Source organism: Anarhichas minor, unplaced genomic scaffold (assembly GCF_050575085.1).
Source record: "Anarhichas minor isolate MPS153535 unplaced genomic scaffold, ASM5057508v1 ptg000024l, whole genome shotgun sequence".
Taxonomy (NCBI): Eukaryota; Metazoa; Chordata; class Actinopteri; order Perciformes; family Anarhichadidae; genus Anarhichas; species Anarhichas minor.
Genome location: NW_027466470.1, coordinates 17,400,687 through 17,428,589, shown reverse-complemented (window position 1 = coordinate 17,428,589; position 27,903 = coordinate 17,400,687). Strand labels below are relative to the sequence as shown.

At 44.8% G+C, this 27,903-nt stretch overlaps 2 protein-coding genes across 2 annotated transcripts in view; one reads left to right on the top strand and one right to left on the bottom strand.

Moving 5' to 3' along the window:
• Nucleotides 1-1,500: 1,500 nt before the first annotated feature.
• Nucleotides 1,501-7,885, top strand: mep1bb (meprin A subunit beta b). Its single transcript, XM_076098319.1, has 14 exons — nucleotides 1,501-1,789; nucleotides 1,899-1,917; nucleotides 2,021-2,071; nucleotides 2,162-2,205; nucleotides 2,310-2,388; nucleotides 3,276-3,393; nucleotides 3,542-3,720; nucleotides 4,175-4,393; nucleotides 4,646-4,798; nucleotides 5,185-5,400; nucleotides 5,511-5,978; nucleotides 6,083-6,262; nucleotides 6,581-6,737; nucleotides 7,390-7,885. Exons 1-14 carry the CDS (start codon nucleotides 1,607-1,609, stop codon nucleotides 7,610-7,612), a joined length of 2,289 nt encoding a protein of 762 aa, XP_075954434.1. The 5' UTR covers nucleotides 1,501-1,606; the 3' UTR covers nucleotides 7,613-7,885.
• An 83-nt stretch (nucleotides 7,886-7,968) lies between these two features.
• The window catches only part of phlpp1 (PH domain and leucine rich repeat protein phosphatase 1), a 44,819-nt gene continuing 24,884 nt past the window's right edge, over nucleotides 7,969-27,903 (bottom strand). The window contains exons 2-17 of the mRNA XM_076098315.1: nucleotides 24,185-24,381; nucleotides 23,015-23,140; nucleotides 22,064-22,212; nucleotides 18,046-18,192; nucleotides 16,637-16,864; nucleotides 15,119-15,321; nucleotides 14,693-14,753; nucleotides 14,062-14,157; nucleotides 13,345-13,500; nucleotides 12,789-12,989; nucleotides 12,418-12,580; nucleotides 12,159-12,289; nucleotides 11,859-11,972; nucleotides 11,185-11,379; nucleotides 10,810-11,038; nucleotides 7,969-10,687 (exon numbers count right to left, since the gene is read on the bottom strand). Coding sequence (XP_075954430.1) covers nucleotides 9,365-10,687; nucleotides 10,810-11,038; nucleotides 11,185-11,379; nucleotides 11,859-11,972; nucleotides 12,159-12,289; nucleotides 12,418-12,580; nucleotides 12,789-12,989; nucleotides 13,345-13,500; nucleotides 14,062-14,157; nucleotides 14,693-14,753; nucleotides 15,119-15,321; nucleotides 16,637-16,864; nucleotides 18,046-18,192; nucleotides 22,064-22,212; nucleotides 23,015-23,140; nucleotides 24,185-24,381 — 3,719 coding nt within the window. The 3' untranslated portion in view covers nucleotides 7,969-9,364. The remainder of the gene's footprint in view (nucleotides 10,688-10,809; nucleotides 11,039-11,184; nucleotides 11,380-11,858; nucleotides 11,973-12,158; nucleotides 12,290-12,417; nucleotides 12,581-12,788; nucleotides 12,990-13,344; nucleotides 13,501-14,061; nucleotides 14,158-14,692; nucleotides 14,754-15,118; nucleotides 15,322-16,636; nucleotides 16,865-18,045; nucleotides 18,193-22,063; nucleotides 22,213-23,014; nucleotides 23,141-24,184; nucleotides 24,382-27,903) is intronic.

Here is a 27,903-nt window from a genome sequence, read left to right as displayed (position 1 = left end):
AAGTTAACATGAGTGTGACGGCTGTGTTTGTTGTATTCCTCCTGCTTAGTCCTGGTTCAACTTTAATCAGGGGCACATTTTGATGAGCATGAACTGACATCATCCTGTGGCTCAAAGTAACCCAAACATAGAACAAACAAGAGACTATGTCTACAGAGAAATGTTTTGTTTCTTAATCTAAAATGATTGAGAAAAACTTTAACTTGTGGATTGTCTGTTCATTTGCAGGTTAAGGGAGCCACCAGGATACGGATAAGAGGTCTCCTTCTATCTACCTCCATCTGCAGGAGAGTAATAATAAAACACACATAACATGAAATCGACTTTGTGCAGACAATGAGTACACTTTGTTGCTGATGGAAGCATCTTGTGCACTACTGTTTTGTTTATTTTTTCCTACTTAGTTAATTTAATACGATTCTACTTAGTGTATATACTGTGCATTTTTATTACTTTATCTTCTTAAATCTAATAGGTCCTGCTCGGTTATTTTATTTTATTACATTGTATATATTGTGCATTTTACACACTTAATATTTTTATTCTATTGTGTAACCCTGTTTGCTGCTGCCACAGACAAATTTCCCCTTGGGGATGAATAAAGTACTATTCTATTCTATTCTATTCTATCATCTAAAACAAGCTCAGCCGACATCATTCAGCCACTTTCTTTATGTCCAACCTGTTCGGTCCATGGCAACAAAAACGACAGTGTTCATGAAGATGGGCCTTATTTACAGGAAAGGAAAGTCATAATGTATGCAATTTTGCCACCATGCCACCATGTTACAACAATGAAGTTTGCCAAGGCATTTGTTGTACTTTTATCAAAAGATTTTGGGCTGGACAAGTAACAATTTCTCTACACAATTAAAATATGCTCATACTTTTGGTGATCAAGGGATGACTGTCAACTGTGGGAAACTGTGATCCGCACAGAGTAACTTGTGATCCAACACTGAAGGCTATCTCACATCGCTTCTGTTTTGTATTAAAGACTACAGACATTCATCTTTATCATCACAATGATATTCTACACTGTGCAGCACACGTTCATCCAGATTAGACATGACTGTTAACTCTCCTTTTGTAGAGGGACCGAAATTGATTAACTAAGGTAACGGTTACCTATGACAAGGACAAACTCAACATTGGCTTGTAATGAGCTTTGAACTGCTTGTAAGAGCCTTAAGAATAATAGAGAACTGCCAAAGAACTTCATGATTTTGCATTTCCCTTCATTAAATATAAAATTACACTGAAAAAATAACTGTCTTCAGAAAATGTATTGATTTATTTTGGTTTGGTAGTTTGGTAAAAACTACTTCTTATTTTTTAAATAAAAGTCAAAGGTGACAATTGGATGTCAGTAACTACAATATATCCTTGTATAAGTATACACATGATCAGAAAAAGGTCACTAAAACAAAGGCATAACAATTAGAGAAAGGTACATTACAGAAGTGCCTTCAAATGTGTTTGTTCTTCTGTCTTATTCCGGCATGTTAGGAGACGATGCAGCTTATCTACAAATGTGTAAAGATGTATTAACAGATAGCGAGGTAAATCAAAGTTGCTGTCTAACAGCCCTGTCAATTATCCACTCATGATCGCGCCTCGTTTTATTCCCTGCATGCACCTCTCTGCTGTCCGTGTCGGTGAGAGCTCCGTACCTGTCATCTGCACTGTCCCATGTAGAGGCACGTTTCAGGACATGGCAGGAAGAAGACCTTCAGGTGTATTTGTTCTTCACATTGCATACCTCTTATGTGGGATTGCCCTTTGCTTGGTGAGAAATTGGTTTATTTTGTTAATATACTCTTGTATGATAACAGGAAATTTAATTTGAATACATTTGCAAATCAATAACATTTACATTTGAATTCTCCTTTCTTTAGCCCACAGCAAAAGTCTTAGGTACGTGATGACTTTTTTTTCAAACAAAACATAGACTACACGCTTAATATTGACAGTTTCTTTTGACGTTTCTTCACATTTGTTTTTTTATCCATTCACACAGACTATGACGTGGACGGCGGACGGGACCGTGACATTTTCGACATCAATGAAGGTACGCAGACATTTGTTATCCTCGTGTCTCCAGATTATTAGTCAGTAGTAACCATCGTAAACAGATTCTCCCTGTGCTTGGTCTACCTAGAGGCCGGGCTGAATCTTGTAGAGGGCGACATTGTGCTTGATGAGGTATGTTAATTGAACTGCTTTTAATATTCCCCCTGCACAATTGCATTTTCTGGAATAAAGCTCAACCTTGACCCATTGTTCCTGTCTTTTAATGACCGCCTCAGAGGCAGACTCGTAATTCCATAATAGGGGATGAGTACAGGTGGCCGAAGACGATCCCGTACTACATGGAAGATGACTTAGGTAAGAGTGCCCGCTGCAGCCTGGATCTGGAAAACGTTTCTACTTGCACATTCATGTTTTCTTTAGGAATATGGTGCGATTTACACAATATATTCACCGAAATGAATCTTGTGGTGAGCATTGGTGGAAAGTTACTAAGTACAAGTACTGTTGAAAAGTACCAACAGTATATAAAGCAGTTATATGAGCTCCACCTGGACCATCTGTAATATTAAAGTAAAAAAAAATTTGAACGCAGGACGTGCCATTGAGTATTATTTTTATAGTGCAATTACAAGTGACCTCAAACATGAGTCACTATGTAGGGTAATATACTGTACATATAATAATAATATATAGTAAATGTGTTCATTTATAGCCCGTATAAGAAATAAAACATGAAATATTTTCTTATTTGGCGTAATAATAATGCTTTCTTGTAATGTAACCTTCATCAAATATGCAAGCTCAGTTTTTCGTAAGACTTTTCTAAATATATAAATATTTAGAGCAATTATTATTATTATGTTTACGCACACAGCAGTGAAGTCAGAGGGACCTCAAACAGTGAGGGAGAAAATCCAATGATTAAACAAGCAGAAACATAGAAACATATTTTTGTAACCTTTCCATCTTGCATTTGCTCAAACCTCTACTCAGATTTGTCAGCAGAGAACTCAGGTTGGACATGTGCACCACTGGGTGCATACTGCATATTTCATGTTCAGTTATTTACAATTTATGCAGTGAGTCAGACACTATATCCTTATGGGAGAAATCTTGAACGTTAACAGCTATAAATATTTGAACAGAGGCCATTTCTGAATATATTGCGGTTCATCTTGAAGGGGATTCAGAAGACGCATTTCATCTTCTTTAACGGGATTGATTTATCGTCTTCTCTGCAGAGATCAATGCAAAAGGTGTGATTCTGAAGGCCTTTGAGCAGTACCGGCTCAAGACCTGCATCGACTTCAAACCGTGGAGCGGAGAAGCAAACTACATCTCCATCTTTAAAGGGGGCGGGTAAGGCAAAAGGAACTTCTGTACTTGTATGGTCTTCAGATGGCATGACAAGCTTTAATGCTTATATATATATATATAGTGTATTTTATAATTACAACAAAAGTCCTCAATGTGATATTCATAAAAGCCTTGCTTTTCTTCCCAAAAGCTGTTTCTCCTCTGTGGGAAACCGGAAAGTTGGGAAGCAGAGATTGTCGATAGGAAGCAACTGTGACCGCATCGCCACCATTGAACACGAGTTCCTTCACGCTCTGGGTTTCTGGCATGAACAGTCCAGGGCAGACCGCGACGATTATGTTAATATCATGTGGGACCGCATCTCAGCGGGTAATGAACCCGACTAAATTATAATCAATTTAAAACACCGCCCATTCATGTTCCCACATGTCATTTATGACATGCCTACTTCATGGCTTCTATTAGCATCTACATGATTATACGATGGAGAGTAAAGTAGCTTTTATAAATTACATTTATACTTTTCACAGAATGTACATTCTAATGAAATCACTTCAGTTCACTTAAGGTTTGTTATGTAGCAGGAGACGTATTGCCTGTGTGATAAGCATGTGTTAAGATAAGATAAGCAAAGAACATTATCATTAAAGTGCAGTGTACTTTGATATGTCTGCTACACTTGTCAGCTATTGATAAGCAACTTTTAGTCGTGATCCAAAAACAATCATCACTCAAAATCCACCCCCACATTTGGAGGATAGAATAGGACATTGTGATAGTGAATTCAGCTGCGCTGACACCTTTATTTATGTTTGATCTACAGGTAAAGAAAACAACTTTAACACCTACAATGACACCACCTCCAGCTCTCTGGGCGTGCCCTATGACTACGGCTCCATGATGCACTACAGTAAAAATGCCTTCCGCAACGGCACCGAGCCCACCATCGTCACCAAGATCCCTGCTTTCAGTGAGGTCATTGGCCAGCGCATGGAGTTCAGCGACAGTGACCTTCTCAAGTTGCACCGCCTCTACAACTGCAGTAAGAGTCAACAACCAACACCGATAGTTGGGTTTTATTATCTGCAAAACAGCTGTTGTGTCAGCTTGTACCACCATTGTTATTACTAATATTGATATCAGCCGTCAATTAGATGGTTTATCTCCTGAATTCTTTCCACATGGAAATGTGTGGATAAGCAAAACACTGTTCTTAGTGCGTAGTCAATCAGTTTATAGGAGTTCAAAGTCCCACACCTGTGTACTGTATGTGCGTTTATGAAATGTCTTCTAGCACAGGGCGCCACGTTCCTGGACTCGTGTGACTTTGAACGTGAGAACATCTGTGGTATGACCCAGGGACAAGAGGACACGGCAGACTGGCTCAGGGTTGCCAAAGCTGACGGAGGGCCCAACACTGACTACTCCAACATGGGCAAATGCACCGGTGAGAATTTTCCTGCAAGAACATACAGCACATGACACATGGTGCAGACGCACAGCTCAGCATCAAAGGACTTGTTTGACTTGCACAGTTGAAGCCTCGCTGAACTTTTAAAACAAGGACTGTGGATTTCGTCCCCCATCTCTTACATTAAATACGCATTAGGAGGGGATCTCTTCACAGACAGTAAGGACAGAAGGAACAATTACAGCAACATTTAGGCATGCGTGGGTTGTTTTTACGATAGACTTGTAAAATGCGAACCTATACCTTTTAATCACCGCCGTATGATAGTTTGGCCTTTGTCACCGTCTCTCTTATCATCCAGTGAGCATTGGAATGGTGCTTAAGTATTGACAATATTAATCAAGTGAAGTTCTGATCTTTAGGCTCAGGGTATTTCATGCACTTCAGCACGGGCACAGCCAACACCGGGGGTACCGCTCTGCTGGAGAGCAGGCTCCTTTACCCCAAAAGAGGATACCAGTGTCTGCAGTTCTTCTACTACAACAGCGCCGGCCCCAGCGACTCATTGAAGATCCACGTCAGAGAATATGACACTGCTAACCCCAATGGAAAACTGCGCCTAATAAAGCTCATACATGGTGACTGTTATTAAGTTCTTACAACCGTTCAAAATCTAAATGTAACAGCTTTGCTTGTGAAATCTTGCCATCGTGAACTTGCTGTTCAATAACGTCCATGTTTTCCACAGGATTCCCTCAGGAGGAGTGGCAACTGCACCACGTGAGTCTAGACGTCAAAACTAAATTCCGCGTAGTTTTTCAGGGCACAAAAGAGGGTTCTGGGCCCTTGACAGGCGGACTGTCACTGGATGACATCAACCTTTCTGAGACCACCTGCCCGGAGTTTACGTGGCGCGTGAAAAACTTCACTCACGTTATAGAAACCAGCGTAACAAACACGTCTATCTTCAGCCCCCCATTCACCTCTAAGGAGGGTTACACCTTCCAAATGGAGCTGTACCCCGGCGGTAGGGCAGACTACCCTGGTGAGTTGTCGGCCTATGCTCATCTGGTGGCCCGGGAAGGGGACAGCGGACAGCAATGGCCGTGCCCCTGGAAACAGATAACCATGATGCTGATGGACCAACACCCACACATCCAAAAGCGCATGTCCAACCAGCGCAGTGTCACCACTGACCCCAACATGAAGGCAACAGGTGCACTTTCACCGTCGAAAAGATTCACATTGATTATTCTTTACACTTAAAAAAAAACAAATCTTGACAATGCTATATCTACACACCCTTTCAACATCCTTCAGACTCAGACAGCTATTTCTGGGACGACCCTCGCAAGGTGGGCGTTGAGGTCCCACATACAGATGGGTCCACGTATTTCCGAGGGCCAGGCGCCGGCACTGCAGTGTATCTCACCCACCTCAGAGCCAAGAGCAGGGATTTTATAAAGGGAGGAGACGCCATCTTCCTCCTCACCATGGAGGGTAAAAAACACAGATTACAGGACAAACGCAACAGAATTCAACATAAAAACATGAAGTGTGTGCAAAGATATCAGGCAAGAAATGTATTGCCATTTCATGTTAGAATTTCTTTTTGTGAAACTACATCCATCCTGTTCTTCATTACATCAATTATTTATTCATCAGTATGCTACACTCATCCCTGGCACCTGTGCTAAATACCACATTTGTTAGATCATGTGTACCAGTGATGCGTTATTACATCCACGATTCATAAACCAGATCCAGTCCGCTCCTCCACTTCCATCCAATTACCTTTCATTTGCTCTCCCTCTTCAGATGCGTCTCATCTGACGGTGAGCCAGCCTCTGCCTTCCACAACCCAGCAACCCATTACCCACCCACCCGTCACCACTGCGCCCTCTGATGTCTGCCTCAACGTGCAATGTATGAATAACGGAGTCTGCGTGGTGGACGAGGGGAAGGCTGCTTGCAGGTGAGCGCTTTTTTGACCGCACTCACTGAACTGCAAATGTAACAGTTTGCTTACGACCATCTCCCCCCGCTGTGTGGGGGGTGGGGGGGGGGGGGGGTGGGGGGGGGGGGGGGGGGGGGGTGTACTGTGGAATCATGGGGCAACTGGGTTGGAGAGAATGTACATCTCTTCTGACCCAGGAAAGCCTCAGGGTTTCCCAGGTAGAGCTAGAACACGTTGCTGGGGAGAGGGACGTTTTTAGTGCCCTGCCAAGCATGTTGGAACTATCTGATTTCATTATTTGTTATTTCTTATTTACCTTCTCAGTTTGTGTTTTAAGTGTGGTCAGTAAGCACAGTGCAAGCATCTAGCCATGCATGGTTCTCCTGTAGCTTGTCAAAAAAGGGAAAGTTCTTTGGCTCGTGTGTGGCGTCACACAGACCTGCAGAAGGTACACCCGCCTGGTAAGGTGAGATGCTTCCTTTCTGTTTCCAGTCGTTGTGCTCAGCAAAGCTTTAACAGTGGGTATATCCAATACTTAATATCTCCCAACAGCACTTTACCTAGCTGAAGCTTTATTAAATAAAATAACTCTATATATGGTCTGTATGAGTGCTGGGAATACCGTTAAGTCCGATTTTTCTCTCTCATCCTCTTGTTCTCTGCTCTCCAGGTGTGTGGTGGGTGATGACTGGTGGTACTATGGGAACAGCTGTCAGTACAAGGGCTCCACCATGGATAAAACCACGCTTGCACTTGCCTCTTCTCTGTCCGTACTGGGAGTAATGCTGGTGATTACAATAGTCAGTGTCATCTGTTTGAAGAAGAAGTATAAGAAACGCAGTGACGCCAACAGTGTCGTCATGGAAAACATGAGCGCCACTCAGAAACCGTAGTTTGAACTTTCCAATGACAACCTGGTGAACAGAAGAAAACCACAATAAAAAAAGCTGAACTTAAGTACAAAAACAATCTTCTTTTTCAGTTGAGTGTTTATGATGAACATCTTTTAGCTTTGGTTTTAAAGATTTAAGGCTTTTAACTCCGGTGCTCAAGGTAAAGCGCTCACTATACAGTAGAGCTTACCATTTGATGAGATTGCCTCCTTCTGGTCAATCAATGTAAACACACGAGAGCAAACTAACAATGTAATCAATGTAAATAAAATATTTTGAAATGCTGAAGTCCTATACAAATGTTTTCACATTAAACACAACATTAATCATTAAAAAACAAATTCAAACCACATGACTTATATTCACAAATTTAAAATTTATTATACCAAAGACAGGAACATCTGTGTTGTCTCTTTTCCATGTGGATATATTTGTTTGTATTACTGAACTTGACACAGTCATGCCGGTGATAACAGTTACTGTAGGAGGGAGGTGGGACTAATAGTATGCGTGAGTGTCCGTGTGTGTGTGTGTGTTTGTGTGTATGTATGTGCGTGCATGCGAAGTGTGCATGCAAAGATCTGTCTATTAGTGTTCATTAGACACAGTGATGACTACAGGACATCACAATCAAACAAAGTGGAGCAAACCGTGGCAACTTTGTGTAGGTATGTTGCATGGAATGTTGGGGTTTCCGACCTGTAATTGCACAAATACATTTCTACGTGTGTGTGTGTGTGTGTGTGTGTGTGTGTAGTATTTGTGGGTCAACGTTGTAAGATAAAGGAGGTGGGGGTGTGACACCTCCATAACAGCAAACTCTTGGTGAACCTCACGTCCTCCCCGCCACTAAAACCTTCACCGACATACAGGTACATAGTTCCTTTAAAAGCATCAGTATACAATATTTCTCTTATTTACAATCATTGAAAAAAAAAAGAAAAAAAAAAAAAAAAATCACCTTTTCTCTCAGAGAAGATTAGTAAAAGTGACTGAGTCACCATAAAGAGTATGCAACTCCTAGGAGTTAGTATTTAAAATTTCTACAAAAAATTTCTATGCCATTTTACAGGCCAAGAGCCATGATTTACTGAAGAAACACAGTATTTTAAGTGCCCTATCTAAAACAGTTAAGTGTGGTATTACTGGTGTACCATTCGACATAGTTCACTGATAATAAAAAGATTCTCTGTTTTAAAAAGTTCTCTCAGCAACTTCACTGCTTTCACATTACAAGATATGGTAAGTTCTTACAAAACAAACAAACAAACCATGGAATTCTTATCCATATTAACAAGTGTTGTGCCGAGCTAATGCTATTGCAAAGAGACTAGTGTTGATTACATACTCAGCTGGTTTGTGTCTAATGTAAAAACAAGGGTTCACAGTCAGTGAGAAGGGCACAACCGTGGACACCAGGAGCTGCGTCCACAGGCTGCTCAAGAGGGTCGAGTATCATTAAAGGGCTCATTTGCTTGTTTTATTCTATGAGTTGCTTGGGCAAAAAATGAGTGGATCACGTTACAGTGCGTGGTTCTTCAATGATGAGGCTGTGTCGAGCGAGGAAGGCTGTGTAGAAAAAGTATGATCCAACTTTCTTCAAGTGCATTGAACAGCCTCTTAAGTAAAACTCATTTGTTTGTGTCCGTATACGGAAAATCAAACTGGTTCGGTCGATGGTACAGTAGGCTTCAGTGCATGCTGCAGCTGGGAGGGAGATGAGGCTGTAGGTGGTGGTGGTGGTGGTGGTGTTCAGAGAGGGGTGTCGTAGTAATCTGTGGGCTGATCGGTCCCAGGCGGCTTCTGCTGTTTCTGCTGATGCTGTTTCATTATTTCCTTCACCTCCTCCTCCAGCTCCGGCGGGATGATGAACTGGTCATCTGGGTCGGGCTGGGCTGGAGCCGTGAAGTAGCCCCCGGACTTCTTGGAGGGGGCGTCAGCAGCCACCTCAATCAGGTTGTGACTCTTTTCCTGGCGTGCCACCGACCCATTGATCCTCTTCTTGCCCGCCAACTTCCCCCCATCCCCACCTCCTGCTCCGACTGCCTGCCAAGACTCATCTCTCTCCAGCCCGTTCTCCCCCTCGCCAGGGCTCATGTCGATCGCTTCCTCCAGGGGCTCTGGGGTGCACGGCGGCGGAGGAGGCGGGGGGAGAGTCAGCATGGTTCGCTCCTGGCTGGAAGATGAGGGTAATGACATTTGGGGTGACGAGGAGGAGGAGGAGGACTCCGCTTTGAGGCAGTGGACGTCCGCCTCTACTTCCACGCGGCTGCCGTTAGAGAAAACCCCAGCGATGGGCTCCTCGTCCTCGCTGTCCAGCCCGTTGTCGGACAGCGCGCTGGAGAAGGTGGCACTGGACAGCTGCCTCTGGAAGGAGCCGGCCAAGCAGGCAGGATGGAGGGCACAGCAGCTGCGGGCAGAGGGCAGCTCTGAGCCTGGGAACAGGTACTGGCAGGGCTGAGTGGCTGTGTGCGCCTGCTGGTGCTGCAGGGACTGAGAGTGGGGCTGCTGGTGCAGGTGGAGGTGCGGATGGTGGGGCTGCTCGTGCAGCAGCAGCAGGGAGCTCTGCGGTGGCTCGTCAGATGAGGCTGTGGAGCCCACCTCGCTGCTCATCTCGCTGGTGCTGATCTCGCTGCTGATTTCGCTGCAGGAGGAAGGCGGCACAGGCAGGGAGCCATCCGAGGGCCGCTCCTTGATGGCGGAGGACGACGGGGGATAGGGGCCCAAGCCGGGGCTGGGAGGTGGCTGCGGAGGCTCCGAGCAGCAGCAGGAGCAGCAGTCTTCGCTCACACTGAGCTGCACCACGACAGCGCAGAGGCTGTCTGTGCAGCCGTAGCCCTGCGCCAGCGTGCACAGCTTCTTAGCGGCTGCTAGGCCATCAGGGACGTTTCGTATTGCCTCCACGGCCTCGGTGGGAGACACGGCATCCCACAGGCCCCGGCTACCCAAAATGAAGAACTCATCCTGGGGGGTGAGAGTGACCGTCTGCACGTAGGGACAAGGGATGACGGATGGGTAGAGGAAGGAGTAGCCCATAATCCGCGTAGAATCGGTCACGCCATTCACCTTGTTGTCCTGTGGAATAGAGCATGAACATAAATACAGCGTTCATGTACTGCACAATCTAAAATCACATTCACATCGATGTACTCAACACTGATTCCAGAGTACTTGAGGATGTTTTCAAGGATCTCTACCTCGGTGATGATGGCCCTGTGCTGCCTGACTCTGCGGTATTCCTCCTCGAGTCCCACATTTTGAAGCAGCGACAGCGATAGCGGCTTTCCATCGCGGCACAGGATGGCCTTGCACTTTCCCACATTAGCAGCTGTGAGGGTGAAGCAGCCAGCGGGGTCGGTGGGGTCATGGCGAATGTGGCACAGAGCCGCTGAGCCTCCCAGTTTCTGGCCCGCAGTTCCCAGTTTTCTATGGTGGCAAAGAAACAGGGGACAGAGTGAATATTTAAATTCCTACTCTAAATCAATTCATCAAACTAGAGACTTGCAACATGTTACGGACGATTTGTACCAAAACAGGGCGGCTGATAAGAAAAGAAGCCTGTTGTCATGTACCTTTGCATGACGAGGAAAGTGTTGGTCATGTAGTCCTCTTCGCTCTTGGTCTTGTGTAGCTCCTCCGCCAGCACGTCGTTCATCGTGCACTGCAACAGGTAGGGCACCTCCACGTTCCTGTCCCCATCAAACACACCATACAGAGCCTCACGACTCCCGCAGAAGCTGTTTACTGAAAGAGCCGCAACACACAGCCTGGAGAGGGAAACAAAAGACGGCCGTAACGTCATCTGCTTTTGCGATTAAACAACGAGAGCTTCAAAACTCCTCTGTCCTTCACGTACTGATCGCACTACCCCACTCAATGAGAACCGTGGAAACAATGCCTTCTCTGATTCCCTTGATTGAACAGCAGGACCTACGTCATCAAAGCAGAAGTGCCTTTTGATCACCGCGGATCCAGAAACGTGGAAACAATATGTGCAGTTGCTTGAATCTCATTGTTGACATGCACATGACACGTGTTGAATTTAGCCCAGGCAGAGATGTTTTGGCATGTGAGTGTACATGATTCATGTTTTCAATAAGCACTGCTTCAATATTTCCTTCGTATGAGTCATCTGGGTTTAACAATGCGCATTCTCAAGAGGTTTGGATTAGTGATGCTTCACTGGATGAGTGTGATGGTGGTGGAGGTTTTGTTTTTTTTCCAGCATTGACTGAATTGAACTCACTTGTTCTTGACGCCTGAGGCCTCCGTGTACCCATGACTCCACACAGCAGGCCCACCAGATGCCTCGTTCGACGAAAAGGTTGGAGGCGGATCAATACGGAAGCAGCGTATATTACTGAAAAACAACAACACATGAAATGGATGACATTCACTGTAAAGATACATGAGCTACTGACAGTACTCTATTCAGGGTATTTATATATATGGTGGATTCTATCATAAAAACATTAGTTTAGAAAAATAATAATATACTTCCTTTGCAAAATGTAGGTTATAGTCACAGAGAGAAACAGTGACGTACTTGAGCTGCTCGAGGGTCTTGTGGTCCAGGTTGAGACGAGGGTTTCCAGTCAGGTCCAGCTCCTGAAGCTTTGGCGGCAGATTCTCCGGTAGCGTGATCTCACTCAGCTCATTACAGCTCAGATCCACACACTGGCAACAGAGCAGAAAAGACACTCACACACACGGACGCACGCACAGTTCGAGCTTGGGGGTCTCGTGTACATGTACTGCACACAAAGACGAGCGAGAGACGTTGTTGTGTATTACTACCGTCTTACTTTCATCTCCATCAGCTGCATGACCTCAGGGAAGACCTCGATGGCGTTGGAGTGGGCGATGAGTGTGTGCATCCGCCGGCAATTCATGATGGTGGTGGGCACAGTCTTCAGCATGTTTCCGCTCAGGTCCACCTCCTCCAGCTCCTCCAACTTGGCCATTTTACTGAAGAAAAGAGGGAGAGCATTGGGTGAGTCGAGGACGTAAAACGAAGATTGATTGATTCGTTGAATAACAGAAAATAAATCAACAATTTATTTATTTATCAAGGAAAACTGGCCACATTCTATGGTTCCAGCATCCCACATGTGAAGATTTGCTGCCTAATCCATTCTTTAAATCCTCGTAAATTGAATCTCTTTGGGTTGTTTACCTGGCCGGGAAGGTCTGGAGATGGTTGTAGGCCATGTGCAGAACACGCAGGTGTGTGTGGCCCGTTAGCAGGGGAACACACTTATCCGTCAGCCGGTTGTTGGTCAGGTAGAGTTCCTGCAGGATGCTGTGGCTCTCCTCCGATAGGCTGGATGGCGGCAGGTGCTCTAGCTTATTGGCCGACGCATTTACGCACCGTAAGCTGAAAGTAAAAAGTTAAAGTACAGACTCATCTTTTGTGCTCCTTCAGACAGGGATATGAAAAATAGTGACAAGTCACTTTAATTACAAACTTCTATGTGGCTTCCTACTTCTATGACCCCCCCCTTCATTGAAACCTCGCCCTCTAACCCAACCTTGTCCTGGTCGGTTGTTTATTATTTGCCTGTCATCCTTGCCCTTCGGGCCTCTTGCCCTCGATTAAAATCCTACTCATAATTTCTGTCCTTCATCTTCATATACGTTCTTTTTTTTCTCATTGTTTAATCTTCTTGGAAGATGCCGGGGTGTATTATCTGATAAACAACAAATCCCTTCCAGCTGCTGATGAATGCTACCTGTCAGATTTGAGGAACAGGTTGCAGGGCAGCTCCACCAGTTGATTGTGCTGTATGTCCAAAACCTCCAGCAGAGGACGCTCCACTCTTTCGGGAAGCTTCTGCAACCGGTTGTGTCCTGCACTCAGCTTCCTCAGACTGTTGCTGCAAAACAACCTGCGGCAGGAAGAATACACAGATGGTTGGGTCAGTACTAGAACACGAAGGGGTGAACATGTAGACCAAGAGTGGCGCATAGATGCGTAGATACGTCGCTGAACGAGAGGCCCGAAACAGTCATAGCAATGAGGATAGTGCAGGGAGAGGATGGGGGCGAGGATGATGATGATGATGATGATGTGGAAACAGAAAATAGCAGCGCCTCTAGTGGAGCCTGCAGCTGAAATGAATCATCCTGACACTTATTGGGCAAAAAATAAATCTGCAGATAATGAGGGGACCAGAGGAGGAGCACAAATGAAAAAGAGAAAAGCAGAGGGAGGAGGGCTGACAAGAGCTGACGCGAGACAGAAAGAAGAGGAGGACGTGAGCTGCAGCTGACCTTCTGAAAGGCTATATAAAGAGGAAGAGAAGGGACGGAGGTTACAGGCTATCGGTGTGATTTATGAGGCCCTATGGGGGATAGATGACTGGCCGACAAAAGGGCAGGGAGAATAATGCAGCGCTGTACTCCATTTACAGGCTAACGGACACATTTGCTGAGAGAGAGAGACTCACCACGCCGGGAGCTCAGTGATGAGGTTGTGGCTCATGTCCAGAACTTCCAGTTTCTTAGCTTCACACAGCCAGTCTGGCAGGGACTCCATATGGTTCCTACAGGAGGAGACGGGGTGATGATGATGATGAATAATGTGCCGTTTGTAAAGCGAGATACCGAACATTGAATATAATGTACTGCGATACTGCATCTGTTTGAATTCACAACTCTGCTCTAAAAAAAGAAAAAGGCAGCAACTTCAGTTTCTGCTTGAAAATTGGTCTTTCTTCCCATATTTTGTACTATTTCAGATTTACTTTGTTGAGGTCAGTGAAGTCTCAGCTGTGTTGTGTTTCTGCCAAAAGAAATTACAACTCTCAAAAGGTCTCAAAAGGATTCAAAAAATAAAATCAATACAACACTTGAAAATGAAAGTACTCTTTCCGTCCCTTTCTTTTTGACCACAAGGACGCTGTCGAGTCTTAAGAGTGACCTCTAACGTTCAAAGATTACTTTATCAGCTACTTTAACATCTTTGAAGCTAATATTTCTCTCTTGAAAACTGAACATTAAAATGAAACACAAAATATTTTTCTGATTGGCAGCATGATTTGTGTGTGTGTGTGTGTGTGTGTGTGGAATTCTTCTCACCTGGAGATGTCCATGTAACTGAGATTGGAGGGCACAGGACTTACATCCAGTTGCCGGAGCTCTGTGGGGAGAAATCCAAACACATTAACCTACAGCAAGGACAGACAGCGGCCCATTACAAAAGCAGGTAGATGGAAAATGGAGGGGAGCGTTCGGGAGGGGGGAGGGTCGGTGGCGGTGACAAGGTAGAGAGGAATGATGGAGAGAGACCATGAGACTGCAGCACCGACAAGAAAAATGAGTGCATGTCGAGAGAAGAGCATGGGGGTGAAATAAAGGTGCATATAGAAGAGGAAGGAGTGGCATCTGTGAGGGGAGATGCGAGTTATTTTGATTTCAGTTTAGAGGTGGTGGTGGTGATGTGAGATGGGAAGGGGGTCTGTCTTTTCTTTAACCACACATGAAGTCTAGCGTGCCAAAACCCACCGTTGTTGGAGGCGTAGATGCCTTTGAGCAAGCAACCCTTGGCCTTGAGGGAGGCGATGCGGTTCCTCTCGCAGTGAAGCACCTCCAGTCGGGGGAAGACCGAGGCGTCCAGGTCCGTCAGCCGGTTGTCCCTCACGTCCAGCTGGGTTACGTGCCTCAGCAGGTCAGGCTCATCTGGCACCATGCTGGAGATCTTATTCAACCTGACAGAGGGAGCGGGCAAAGGCTCAGCACAGACCGGATCAGGCTGAAGTGTGGCCTTTCTTACGAGCCGGGGAACATGCCTCAGGTGAAGGCTGATATATATGTTGTGCAGCAGCTTCTTGGCTTCTGTTTAGTCCTACGTTGTTCTGTGTCAAACACTGATGGAAGTTGTTTTTTGATTTAGTGTGTGTGTGTGTGTGTGTGTGTGTGTGAATGTGTTGCACTTCTGTTCTGTCACCTAGTAGCGATAGTTTAATGTTTAAGCATTTCATTATTAGAGATCACCCAAAGCCAAACCTGATAATACATAAAAAATATAAATACAGACTATTTTAAACAGTTGATTATTTCACAATTTCTTGATTATATATTGTGTGTGTGTTAAAATAACGTATCTATTTAATATCAAACACTAGAGGTCTCCATGTACTATTCCTTCTTACATAGGAAACCAAAGAAAATGCCCGCTGACTTGATAAGGGCATCAACTAGTGTTGATTATTTTCATTTTCGACTGATCCGTTGAGAATTTTTCTTAATTGGTGGTTAACTCCCAAAATGCATAATTCCCGAAAGCCCAAGACGACATCTTCAAATATCCGATTTTGTCCGATGAGCAGTCCAAAACTCTGAGTAAAGCAGCCAAATAAAGTCAATGAATATCTTTGGGTTTACAATTGTTCTTCTTACAAAAGAAAACAACATTTTTATTAAAGTCTTCTTTGACCCCAGGAACTTGTGTCAAGTTTTTAAACTTCTTTTTTTTTTTTTTTTTACATTTTATAGACCGAACGATTAATCAATTAATTGTATTTGTCAGCTGGAACAATAAACTCGTCGATTACTTGATCGATCGTTTCAGAACTTTTCTGGAAATAAATCGACAGAACCAAAGCGCCGCAGCGCTCATCATCCTCATCATCCTCATCAGAGATACCAGGCGATCTTTGCCCAAGCAGGAATGCTGGAAAATGTATCGACTGACCTCTTTTAAGCAAAGTCACAAGAGGTGAAGTATTAACTCAAAAATAGTGCAAGTCACTGCAGCACTGCGCTTTTTGCAGACAACGGGAAGAGACCTGATGGAGCCACTAAAAGCAAATGATTTCCTGATTCCGTGCTGTTTGGCTGTCGGCTCGTGTTTCCATCATTAGTGGGATGACATGTGTCGTTGAGTTCATAGCTTTGGAGAAAGCATGACTGGGGACTTTAAGTGATGCTTGTTCTTAAAAACAAGTAGTTCATCCATATAACCCATAACATAATCCATCCATTTTAATGAATACTTGTAACAATCTACCTAAACTGCCATACCTCAGATCGATGTGTTTGACCCGGAGCAGTCGGAAATTCTGCAGGGTGAGCGTGTCGAGGCTGTTTCCAGCCATGCACAGCTTCTCCACGGAGGCCAACTGCTCCAGCACCTGTGGCACGTGGTTGAACTGGTTGAAGGAAAGGCCCAAGTAGCTTAGCCTCTGGAGGGAGCCCAGCTCGATGGGCAGCTCGTCTAGACTGTTGCCATCCAATACGAACGTCTGCAAACTAGAGAGCGAGAGAGAGGAACACGAGGTTAGACCGCTTCAGCATTCGTAATCAGTACATCTGACGTCCAGCAGATGGCAGAAGCGGCATACGCGCCGTACCGGACACTTCAGGAATTTACAGGCATACCAGATCATTCCTGTAGATTAACTTCTCGTCTAGCCCGGCTTCAACACACATACCGATATGTTCGACTCATAATGAGCTTTGAGTGTAAAGCACGTGTACTACCCATGAGTCAGTAGTGACCCAGCTACTACGAGACTCGTCTATGTATTCCCTATTGTCACGGTGGGGTAGATTCTGCCCAATAATGCATGAATTTAAGACCCAATTAGTTTGGAATATTTTTACACATTTCTGCTGACACTCCTTTAAAGAGTGAGTAAACAGCTTCCCCACAGGCAGAGGGGAGCGACACTGGAGCCCGACCAAAACTTCTAATGTTCGGAGTATTCCCAATGGAACAAACTGGTTTTCGGGCCAGTGAAATCCGATTGGTACCATCCTCTTGAAAAGGTTGGCATAGAAATAGAAATCCGTGATTATTTTCGAGGGACACAGTCCTCAAGAGAAATGTGAAAAGCGAAGATGTGCACCACAATGAAGGAGGAGATGGTCAAAATTGGATTCTCCCACAAAAGATTGCCAAAATAACAAGCCAAACAAACTTTTATGATGAAGAAAATATATATAAAAGTTATGCTTTAAACTTGACTTGCATGGCCTAGAAAATAACCACAAACAGACCAGGGACAGGCCACGGAAGACAAAATGTCCCGGGCAAAGCATCACAGACGATCCGTGCACGTTGTGTTGTTGTTTGCTCACATGTCGAAACTAGTTAGGTGAACCACGGTGGTTGTTATGCCATGTACTTGTTGCTAGGTAACTCCCACATTTGGCTATGTTGTTGGTTGGTTTGTTGAAAAGATCTCACTGGTTTCCCACCAAGCCCCGAGATAGCTTCGATGCAAGCAAGCACTAGCCCCGACTCGGCAGTAACGACCCGCTACAATAAGTGAAAGGGTGCTATATAATTACCAAGAGTAGGGAGAGGTTAGCAGAACAACCAACAAAAGGAAGAACAACCAATGTGTGAAGATATTGATTTCAATCTTGCAACATAAATATTGTTGGTTAACATCCTGTATCCTCAGTCGCTTCCTTCCGCTACTTACTTGGTCATGGCTCCCACGGAGCTCGGGACACAGGTGAGGTAATTACAGCTGAGGTTGACCTCCGTCAGCGTGGGGATGTCACAGATTGCCAGGGGGAACTGACAGAGGTGGTTGTTGGACAGGTTGAGGCTTCGCAGACGAGAAAATCTGCAAGTAGAGGATAAAAGTTTAAAAGACAAATTAGGAGAAGAAGAAGAAGAAGAAAAGGAGAAGAGAAAGCGACGAGAAGAGAAGTGTGAGCGAGCGATTGGAGATGTAGTTGCATCTTGTCAACATAGATATTGTAAGAGAGCGGAAGATATTCATGAATATATTAATGAATCTCTTCATGGGCAATGCATCAAAGTATAGCTTAACGCAGACTCTGTTTAAGTGAAAACACACAGAGAGATACAACCCGCCTGAACCTTTCACGTTTGATTGTTGAGAAAACAAGCGCAGTGTTGACGTCCGTGTTGTTCATTCAAACACAGTGACCGCTGGCATTTGGCTCGGTGTCCCATGGCAGAGCGGTGACCTTCAGAGGGGTTAGCCCCTCGGTATGGGGGGGTCTTTATTTATCCATCCCCACACATACAGACACGCACATGGGACCTGTTATCACCTATCATCTGCACACAGAGAGAGGGAGCAGCCATGGCGAGAGCCGGAGATGGGCACTGCGCCATAATAGCACCGCGGGCTGGAGCAGCTGCTTAAACTGGCACGTCTTGGTTTACCTCCCATTGTGCGCACACACACACAGGTTACACACACATGCACACACTATATGTCATGGTGATGGAGGAAAAAGGCAACCGAGACGTCAGGGCTATTGATTAGGCCGGCCAAAGTAATTCCAGCTGAGGGTGACTCCAGCAGAGTGTGGGCGGGAGAATGTCATTCCACCATTAAATCAACCCCTGCAATGTGCTGAGTAATGCTCTCACTCCCTCCTCAGACTCTCTCCTAGTCCGTGTCATGCTCCGTCATTTTGTGTGATCATGCTGTTCTCTTTTCTCCTTTTGCTCATTTCCAGGTGCATTTAAAGCTGCACTCGTAATTATTTAGATGGTCAATGGATCAACTGAGTTTTTTGGCTCGCAGTCACGCCCCAAAGAGAATCCTACAGATATGCAGTACTCCTCTTCTATGTGAAGGCTTGATCGCAGGGCTCTCGACTAACTTGTTTTAACCATTCACCCGGAACCGTCACGAAATGTGTCCGGTTCCCAATGTCCAATCTTTTGTTTTTCTACGTTATCATTGGTTAAAATCATTCAAAGTAACCTTTAACATGAATAAAACGTCAAAAGCGATTCATTTTATTGGTTCGTTATTTATAATTTGCATTATTTGATGCAGCTCAGTTAAATCAAAATATATTTTTTTAATGTGTAAAAGTAGCATTTGGTCCAAAAATAAGTTTTTGCAAAGGCTTTAAAATCTGTCCCTGCTCGCTGGTGCGTCTTGAAGTTGGAGGAGCTGCTGGACGAGATGCTCGTTTCATGAGGAGAGGCCAAACAGGTCGCCAAGGACCACATGCAGCCTAACTACCCACAGAGGATGAAGAGGAGTAAGTAAGTAAGTGGTTCACTTTAGTAACATGATTTGACTCCTCATAGTGGACAGAATGGCAGACGCCATGAGGTCTGAGGCCTGCAGTGTGTGTGTGTGTTCATGTTGTCAAAGAGGTTTAATGAGACCTGTGCAGTCACTTTCACCCCTCAAAGTCCACTTTTATAAACCTAATCCCCATCCTACACTTGATGGCGGAGAGACAAAGTTAGCGATTAGCAAGCTGAAGACAGATATTTATTGGTAGAAGTTGCTGGAGACCAAAACAGAACTGAATGGTGTGGATATTGGTGTTGCATTCATCAAGGGGACAGGAATAAATGAAAGTATAATGCTGCTCTGTGTAAATAAACAACTTTAAAAAGGCCACGACGTGTCAATGTTGTGACCAAAGACATCTGTAAACGCAGGTTTAAAGTTCCCCCAAACATTATTTTTGTGAAATTATCATCTGACTCTGCAGTTCCCCTCAGCTCTGCAGAGCCTTTCAGCCTCTTTATCGCTTTGTTTTGGTTCTCCAGACTACAACTCCACCGTCATCAACCTCATCTCTAGCTGTTGTAACCAAAAGGAACAGCCAGATATATCTCTCAGGACTTGATGAAGAGCAAACATGAAGTAAAAGGAGTGTGGGTATTGGACTTCGATTCATTAGGTGGGCAGAGACACACACACACACTAAATGAATGCTAATGTTATTCTGTGTCGGCTGAATATGTAAAACAGCAACTGCTTGCAGAAATGTTCACCATGTCCACTTTATAGGGTAGAAAACATGCCAAGCGGCCCAAAACATAAATGAATGCAACTTTAATTCCTTCACTTGTCTTAAACACTTGTCTTTTATCTCATATGCGTGTGAGCGGTGACCTCTGTCTCACAGTGGGATGCATGCTGGGAAGGCAGTCCCGTGCCAGAGGAGACAGCTCGTATCCCCAGACGACTGATTGTATGCATATCTGATTGACAAATCAGCCACCAGTTAGCATTTGGCCAGAGAGGAAAGGCGAGAGCAGGGGAGAGGCATGTGGCAGGTTCACACATTCCATTCCTCTTGGAAAAACACAAAGCACTATGACCCCACGTTAGATGTCACTGAAAGCCGGTGTTTATACTGAAACAAAAACACGCTCACACAACTGTCCACACCAAAACACATACACCCACATCCATGGGGGCCGAGCACAGAGCGGTATTGTTTTCGACTCCAGCCTGTCAGGGGCAAAGCGAGCTACTCAAGTAACTACACGTTTCTGTCAAAACGGCTCTATTTTCAGCCAGCTATTCATCTCTTTCTCATTACTGACCTCTTTTTCTGTCATGCTGGGTCAAATGCGGATGAGCCTACTTAGGTTTGGCAAAGATAAATGGATGATACCTCGCTTGACCAACAGGGGAGCTGTGCATCACTCACCCAGATTGTTTTTTAAACGAGATGTGTCCCTTGCATCGTCGTCTTTTTTAACACCGGTCTTTTAAAGGAACATGATAAAATCATGACCTCCCACTCATTCACAATTCTTTCTCTGGAAGACACGCAAGCATGCCAGATTGTACGTGCACAGCCATACACACACACACACACACACACATTCCATGTCAGTGCAGTCATCTTAACAAGAAAATAAAAAATGACTGCCATACTGTATCAAGACTTTGTATGCACTGACCCCAAATCTGTAGCCTGCAGCCACTTTTTTGTCTCTGTTGCATACAAGCAAGCGACTCTCTCCTCCTCTCACACACACAGACACTTCATTCTGCAAACGTCGCTTACACACACACCCGAGCGTCACATTCACACAATTCACTCACTCCAACGACGAAAATCTTCTGGCAATAATCTTCAGTAAGAAAGGCTGTCAGGCACACACATGTACCACTGTGTACATAAATGCAAACACATTTGTGCACACACACACACACACACACACACACGTCTTGGCTGTGGGCTTTAATCTGGGACCATGATAAGCATGCAGCAGATGGTGCCCATGGAGAGAGAGAGAGTGAGGGAGGCCAAGCACATTAAAAGCTTCCCTGCAGACTCATCTACCCTTCTGGGCTCTGGGCTCGTTTGGCCTAGCCTGGTACGGCACGGTCCTGGCTAGCCTATTTGCTCCCCCGTGTGCCGATGGCCGAAGTCCGAGACTGCTCAGGTCGACGGCTCGCAAATTGCAGGGGAAAGCTAAAGCTGGCCAAACCGGCCAGCCGTGACCTGCTATGTCTAGCGACACCTCACTGTGCCCGTGTCTCGTCTTTCCCCTCCTTGTACCACAGCCCAGCCCAGCTCCTATTGAGGGCAAAATTATGCAAAACTTTGCTAAACCTTGTCGAGTCTCATCATGCCCAAACCGGCCTGAACTGTCAACTCCCCCGATCTGTAACACGGTCCTCCTCTCCCTCCCATTAGTTCATCCTCAGGTGTGTTTACTGTACATTTGTGATGATGTCACTGTACCTCTGCAGCTGCTGCAGCCGCTGGTCTGCAGGCAGGAAGTTGTGTTTTAGGTTGAGGTGGGTGAGGTCGTGGCTGTAGAAGAGGTTGGGGGGAAGTTGCTCCAGGCTGCAGCAGGACAGATCTACCGAGTTGATCCTCTGGGACACCATCTAGATGGAGGCGGGGAGGACAGCGAGACGAGTGGAGCGGTAACAGAGAGGAAGAGAAACGTGGAGTTAAACAGGATTATCACAAACACAAGAACAAGACTTAAACTGGTTTACTGTGTGTGTGTGTGTGTGTGTGTGTGTGTGTGTGGGTGAGTGTGTGTGTGTGTGAGTTTGTGTGTGTAGCCCGCTGCTAAGTGGTCAAATGTCACTCAATGGCCAATCTTCTTAGGATTAGGGAGTCAGGTGAAGTCGAGGAAAAGTTCAACAGGTTAGCGACCTAACATTACGTCATTGCGTGAATCTAGTTGCACTGCAGGTGCGTTGAGCAGTTAACCTGCGATTTGTTAGTCAAATTTATGGAAACACACAAAGCTTATCTAAAACAAAATGAAAGCATAAACGTCCACCTCGTCTTTAAAGAGAGGATCTACGCCCTGCGAGCTTTTCAGCGTGGTGTTAGCTAGTCGTCACTCTTGCACGTGCTGCTTCTACCCAGGCTTCTATTCTGAGTGGCCCTCTGGGTGCTGGTGACATGCATGCCCCTGTTCATATTTAGAAAAGAGGTTTTCTGGCTGTGGCCTACTTGAGTTCAAATGAGAGAAAGGAGCGAGAGCCACGAGTGGTTGTTATGTGTCGGTGGAGTTTTCACTCACTCTCAGCTCATACTGTACGGGCAGCGGGATCGTAGTGGCTCCCATATTGTCATACTTCCACTTGCAGTCACGCATGTTTGGAGACACAACGCAGCTGACCCGTAGGTAACTCTCATGCATGCACACACACACACACACACACACAGTACCTTGGCAGCGTGTCTGTGCCAGCGCAGGTGCTCCGTGAAGCTGTCGAAGCTGACGTAGTAGGTTTGACTCTGAGGCCCCGCCGAGCTGAAAGCCAGACAGTGGTTGTGCTTCTTCACCTCCTCCACCTGCAGAAAGACACAAACACACACCGGAGAATGTAGAGTTGAAAGTTACATAATAACAGAAGCAGAGAGGAAAAGAGGACACATGGACGTCTTAATACATTAGCAGTTATTCTAAACAGCTTCTGTTGAAGGAAATAACACTTAATGGCTGCAGGGTAGACAAATCCAGTCAACCAGAAGCACACTTAACAATATATACAAGGCATGGGTGATCATATATTTAACACATGTGCGTGTCAAGAGCAAGAATAAATGTATGTGAAACTGCATTTCAGACACGCAAAGTCACACGGACTCAAGCACATGGACACTGTGAATAAATGGCTGACTAGTTATGTGTTTGAGTACAATACTGGCACGCATTCAACTCACCACACAAAGGCACATGCAGGGGCAAGTGCATGAATGAATAGTTGACTAGAGGTCACGTGCTGTGTGTGAAATGTTTAAAAACCGGGCGTGGCGGAGTTTGAAGTGTACTTTGTGTCAGGCAGGCAGGTAGAAGTGGCCGGTTATTCAGGAGAGCCCTTGGAGCTTATTTAGTGGCCTTGCAGATAAACAGATCCATAAAGCAATGAACGGATGAAGGTCATTTTTGGGGAGGCAAATCTTATTAAATAAAGAGCGAAATAGGGCTACTTGAATGCTGAGATGATCCATTACTCTGAACATTATAGCATTATGACTCTAGATTAAAAATGGACTCTGAATAGAATGGACGCAGAATACTGAAAACATTTTGACTTTGTAAAAAAGAAAAAAAGAAACCTGGCTTGAACCCTTTCTGTTTGACCTTGAGCTGAAATGATCAAAGCTGGAAGCGTTGCTCAGTGTCACTAAAGGACAAACATTTGTTCAAGGTAAAATGTCCTCAAGAGCAATCTTCACTGCGCAGGGAGACATTGGCAGAGGGCAATAAGAGTGGCTTTATCAGGTCGCTCACTGGTGATATGACATTATGAGTTTATGATCCAAAGAATAAATTACATAAGATCACCATAAAAAGATGATGTAATGCCAGTCGTGGTGCGACTCCCGACTTACTTTTCCTCCAATGAGCGGCAGGATGTGCATCTTCCCCGTCTGGCTCTCCTTGACGGAGGACACGATGAGGCAGGTGCCGCACAGGATGACCTGCCGCCTGGTCCAGCGGTTGACCGGCAGCTGGAGCTTCCCTTTCCGGACGTTGTACGTCCCCGACAGCTGGACCCGCTCTGAGCTCTCGATGCTTTGGGGCTTCCCTGGGAACAAAGAAAGAGATGTTTCGTGTAGTTAGCACTGTAGACCTCAACACACGTCTGTGAAATTAATAGGTACTATTTAAGGAGGAAATTACTATACCACCACTCTGAATAAAGTATATTTCATGGTGTTTATACGACAGGTACACAATGCTACTTATAAATACACAAAGTCAAAACCAAACAAGAGCCTTCAGCCATGCTAGCAGCTCTGTGAGAATGTGCTGTCTTAGCTTTGAGCTAAATGCTAACACCAGCAAGCTAACTTTCTAACAATGACAAAACATGTTAATGTTTAGCAGGTAAAATGTTCACCATCTTGGTATAGCATGTTAGCAAGCTAAAACGTGTTAATAAGCACTAAATGATAAAGGTATTTGGTAATGAAGTATTGGACGAATTAAAATACTGAGCTATACACGATTTCAATATGTTTCAGTCTGGGCAGCTGCTAAAAACAAGTTTGTGTCTGACAGATTGAAATGGTTGTGTGATTTCTGAAATGAATAGCAGGGGAGCTCTGCTCTGAACACCATCACACTGCTGGGCTAGCATAAGATCCAAATACATTCAGCACAAGTGTACTGGATGTCCCACTTTGCACATGAATTGAATGGTCTCGATTTGAATTCAGTGCAGCTCCACGTTAACGGTGTCAAATCCAATACCAGGTGCACTTCTTCCAAATTATTCTCTTACAATTTCTGAGCTGCCTTTATTCAGTTTTGCCCGTCTGTGTGCCTCTCCACCGTGCCCTGTTCTCTCACTTCACCGCCGGCCTGCCAAACCTGACAGTCAAGGCTGCTTATCAGGCGTTCTGTCAGCCAGGCTGTCTTATCGTTCTGTCTAAACATCCACCTGCTTTCCGTCTACCTCCACCTCCGCAAAAAAACTCCCCGGGCAGGCATGCGCCGTGCTCCCACCCTCCCCTGTCATTTCTCTCCTATCTGTCCGGCAGCCTGGCTTTCTCCATTCTATCTATGGCTCGTTCTGCTCGCAGCATGTTTTAACCTCACTCATTGGGCCAAAAGAGATTCATGGCGTGGAAGTTTTCCTTTCCGAGAGACAGATGGCCTTAGAAAGTGTCCCACATCCCGTGGGCCTATACTGTAAACTAGCTGTATCCGTCCCGCATGGTCTCTTTCACACATATTCCACTCAAACACACGCTGAAGGGGTTGCGGAGGGAGAGTCAGTAAAGCAGCCGCGAACCCGCAATGAATAATTCAGGTCTTTTCGCATGCTGACTGTAAGGCACACAGAGTACTGTACTCTCACCCAACCCACTCAGCAGAGTTTAATAACATTCTGACCAGAGAGGTGTGCTTATTTGTGCTGGGCGTTATGACAATACATACATATGTTATAATGATGTTCACTGACAGGTACACAGGCGGGATTCAATTTTAAAACAGGCACGGCCACCGAACCCTTGACCTTTACTCCGTGCTACGAGCCAATCTTGTGTTAACAGCAGAATCAATAACCTAGCAAAAGGATATTTGATTTGACTAAATGCTGAGTGCGTAACCCAACACGCTATTGTTAAATGTTGATAAGGAGTCATGTTTGATTACAAGGGTGAGCTGTTGTGGTGTGCTTGAACAGCAGAGACTAATACATGACTAGAGGGTACGGCAAAGAGCACAAGCCTCTCAAAAACTGCACAACGTGCAAAGATGCAGCCGTCTCACCGCTTATTACTAATCTTCTGAGGAAAAAACAAAGTGTGAGAATGCAACACTGGCAGCTGATTACAAAGTCACACGACTTTTACCAACCGCATGCATGACATATACCGCAATCTAGCATTAATATTCATTCCATATGGAGTGGCCAGGTACACGGGCGAAATAGCAATGAGGCAAAAGTGAAACCCGGGTGGGTGGTTCTAGAGGAAGAGATATGTGTCTTATTCCTTTATGTGAAGGAGTATTTATAAGCCTGTGTCAAGGCAATGCCTTAAATATATTACAGCAAATGCAGTTCACACTGTGCCAAAATCTGTGAAGCCATCTATAATGTACTGTATATGACAATTTAACTGGCATAACCTGCTTTTCATAATTTCTCTCAGTGCTCTGGCAGCCTCGTCTTCACAGCAGTAATCAGAAGCCGGCAATCCGAATCTAGAGATAAATATGGATAAATATGTTTTAATGAGCTATGAGGATGTGAGAGACATCTGTGATATTCCTAATGCTTCATCTTCATTATGCGCTTACAGGTTAATGTGCATAATTCTGCCAAAAGATTCTATACAAAGATCTGAATGAAATCACAATGAAGTAGACGGTTTCTTTTTGTTTGTTTTTACTTTGACAGAGAAATATCTCTGTTCTCCACAAAAATAAAAAGTTCAGTAAGCGCACATCAAGATTTTAATTTGTACCAAATACCAGAAGAAAGATACTTGTAAAGTTTTAGGAGAAAATATTGATGGAAACATTTGAAAGGGCCATAAAAACTATGCTCAGTGTGTCTTGAAGTGGTATCTGGGTTTTGTTTGAGATGTTAGAAAATGATACAATCATCTATCAAAGTTTCGGCCACTTTTTTTTCAGTATTGAAAATCAGAATCAGGATGTTTTGTTTTGCCTTACTTGCACTGCGTACAACACCTCCAAACTGTCCCTCCTCTGTCCCCCGTCCCCTCCACTGTTGATCTCCATGCTCGTTTATTGCACCTCAGAAACAAGTGGAGTGTGCAGGGAGCGAACGATTTCTATTATTGTAGGTATGTGTGTACCTGTGAACCAGAGCACATAGCTGGACCCGCAAATACTTTTAGGAGGTGACGGACAAACGTAACAGATGTCCACTTTCGTTTTCACTTCAAAATAAGTGGTTTAGATAAGCAAGTTAAACTGGGGACTGAACTTTCCTTTAAGAGGAAACATGGGGACGGAAAGATAGGAAGGATGAGATAAGGAAGCAAACGGACAATGTCATTTCTTGCAGGAAAGGATCTACCAGCATGTACTGAAAAAACAAGACTCATAACTTCCATATTATTACATTGAGCAAGTGGCTATTTGGGTTTCCTTTAAAAAATAAAGCTTGTACTTAACATGTTCTTGGTTTAAGTACTTGAATACGAAGGAGGGGAAACAATGAAGGCAGCATGACAGGTACGCCTGAATCGTAAACACCAGATCACCACCAAAATCAACACCAGTATTGTTCAGGCCAAGAGCTGTCGTCTGCCAAATATCCTCCAAATCCATGTGACATCTTGCTAACAGACAGGCAGGCTGACTGAGCGTAACTGAACAGACTGGTTATACCCCCTTCCCGACTTCGCTGGCTGGCAGAGGCGACCGGCAGTCGCAGATTTTCACTACCGAGCTTGGGAAAGGGGGATGTGTTGCATTAGACAAATTATTCACAAGCTTTTAGCCTCAATACGTCACATGGGCATATTCCTACTATTTTTAGGCCTTTTGTTGGAACGTGCTCTCTCCCACACAAGCATATGCACAAACACTACTCCTCGTCCTGCTCTTCCCCTTGCTGACATCC

Excerpts from the sequence above, each read along its gene's own strand:
- mep1bb (XM_076098319.1), top strand. The coding sequence starts at position 1,607 with ATGATCGCGCCTCGTTTTATTCCCTGCATGCACCTCTCTGCTGTCCGT. Across the intron at positions 2,389-3,275 it reads CTACATGGAAGATGACTTAG|AGATCAATGCAAAAGGTGTG; the intron begins GTAAGAGTGCCC and ends TCTTCTCTGCAG. Across the intron at positions 4,394-4,645 it reads GCACCGCCTCTACAACTGCA|CACAGGGCGCCACGTTCCTG; the intron begins GTAAGAGTCAAC and ends AATGTCTTCTAG.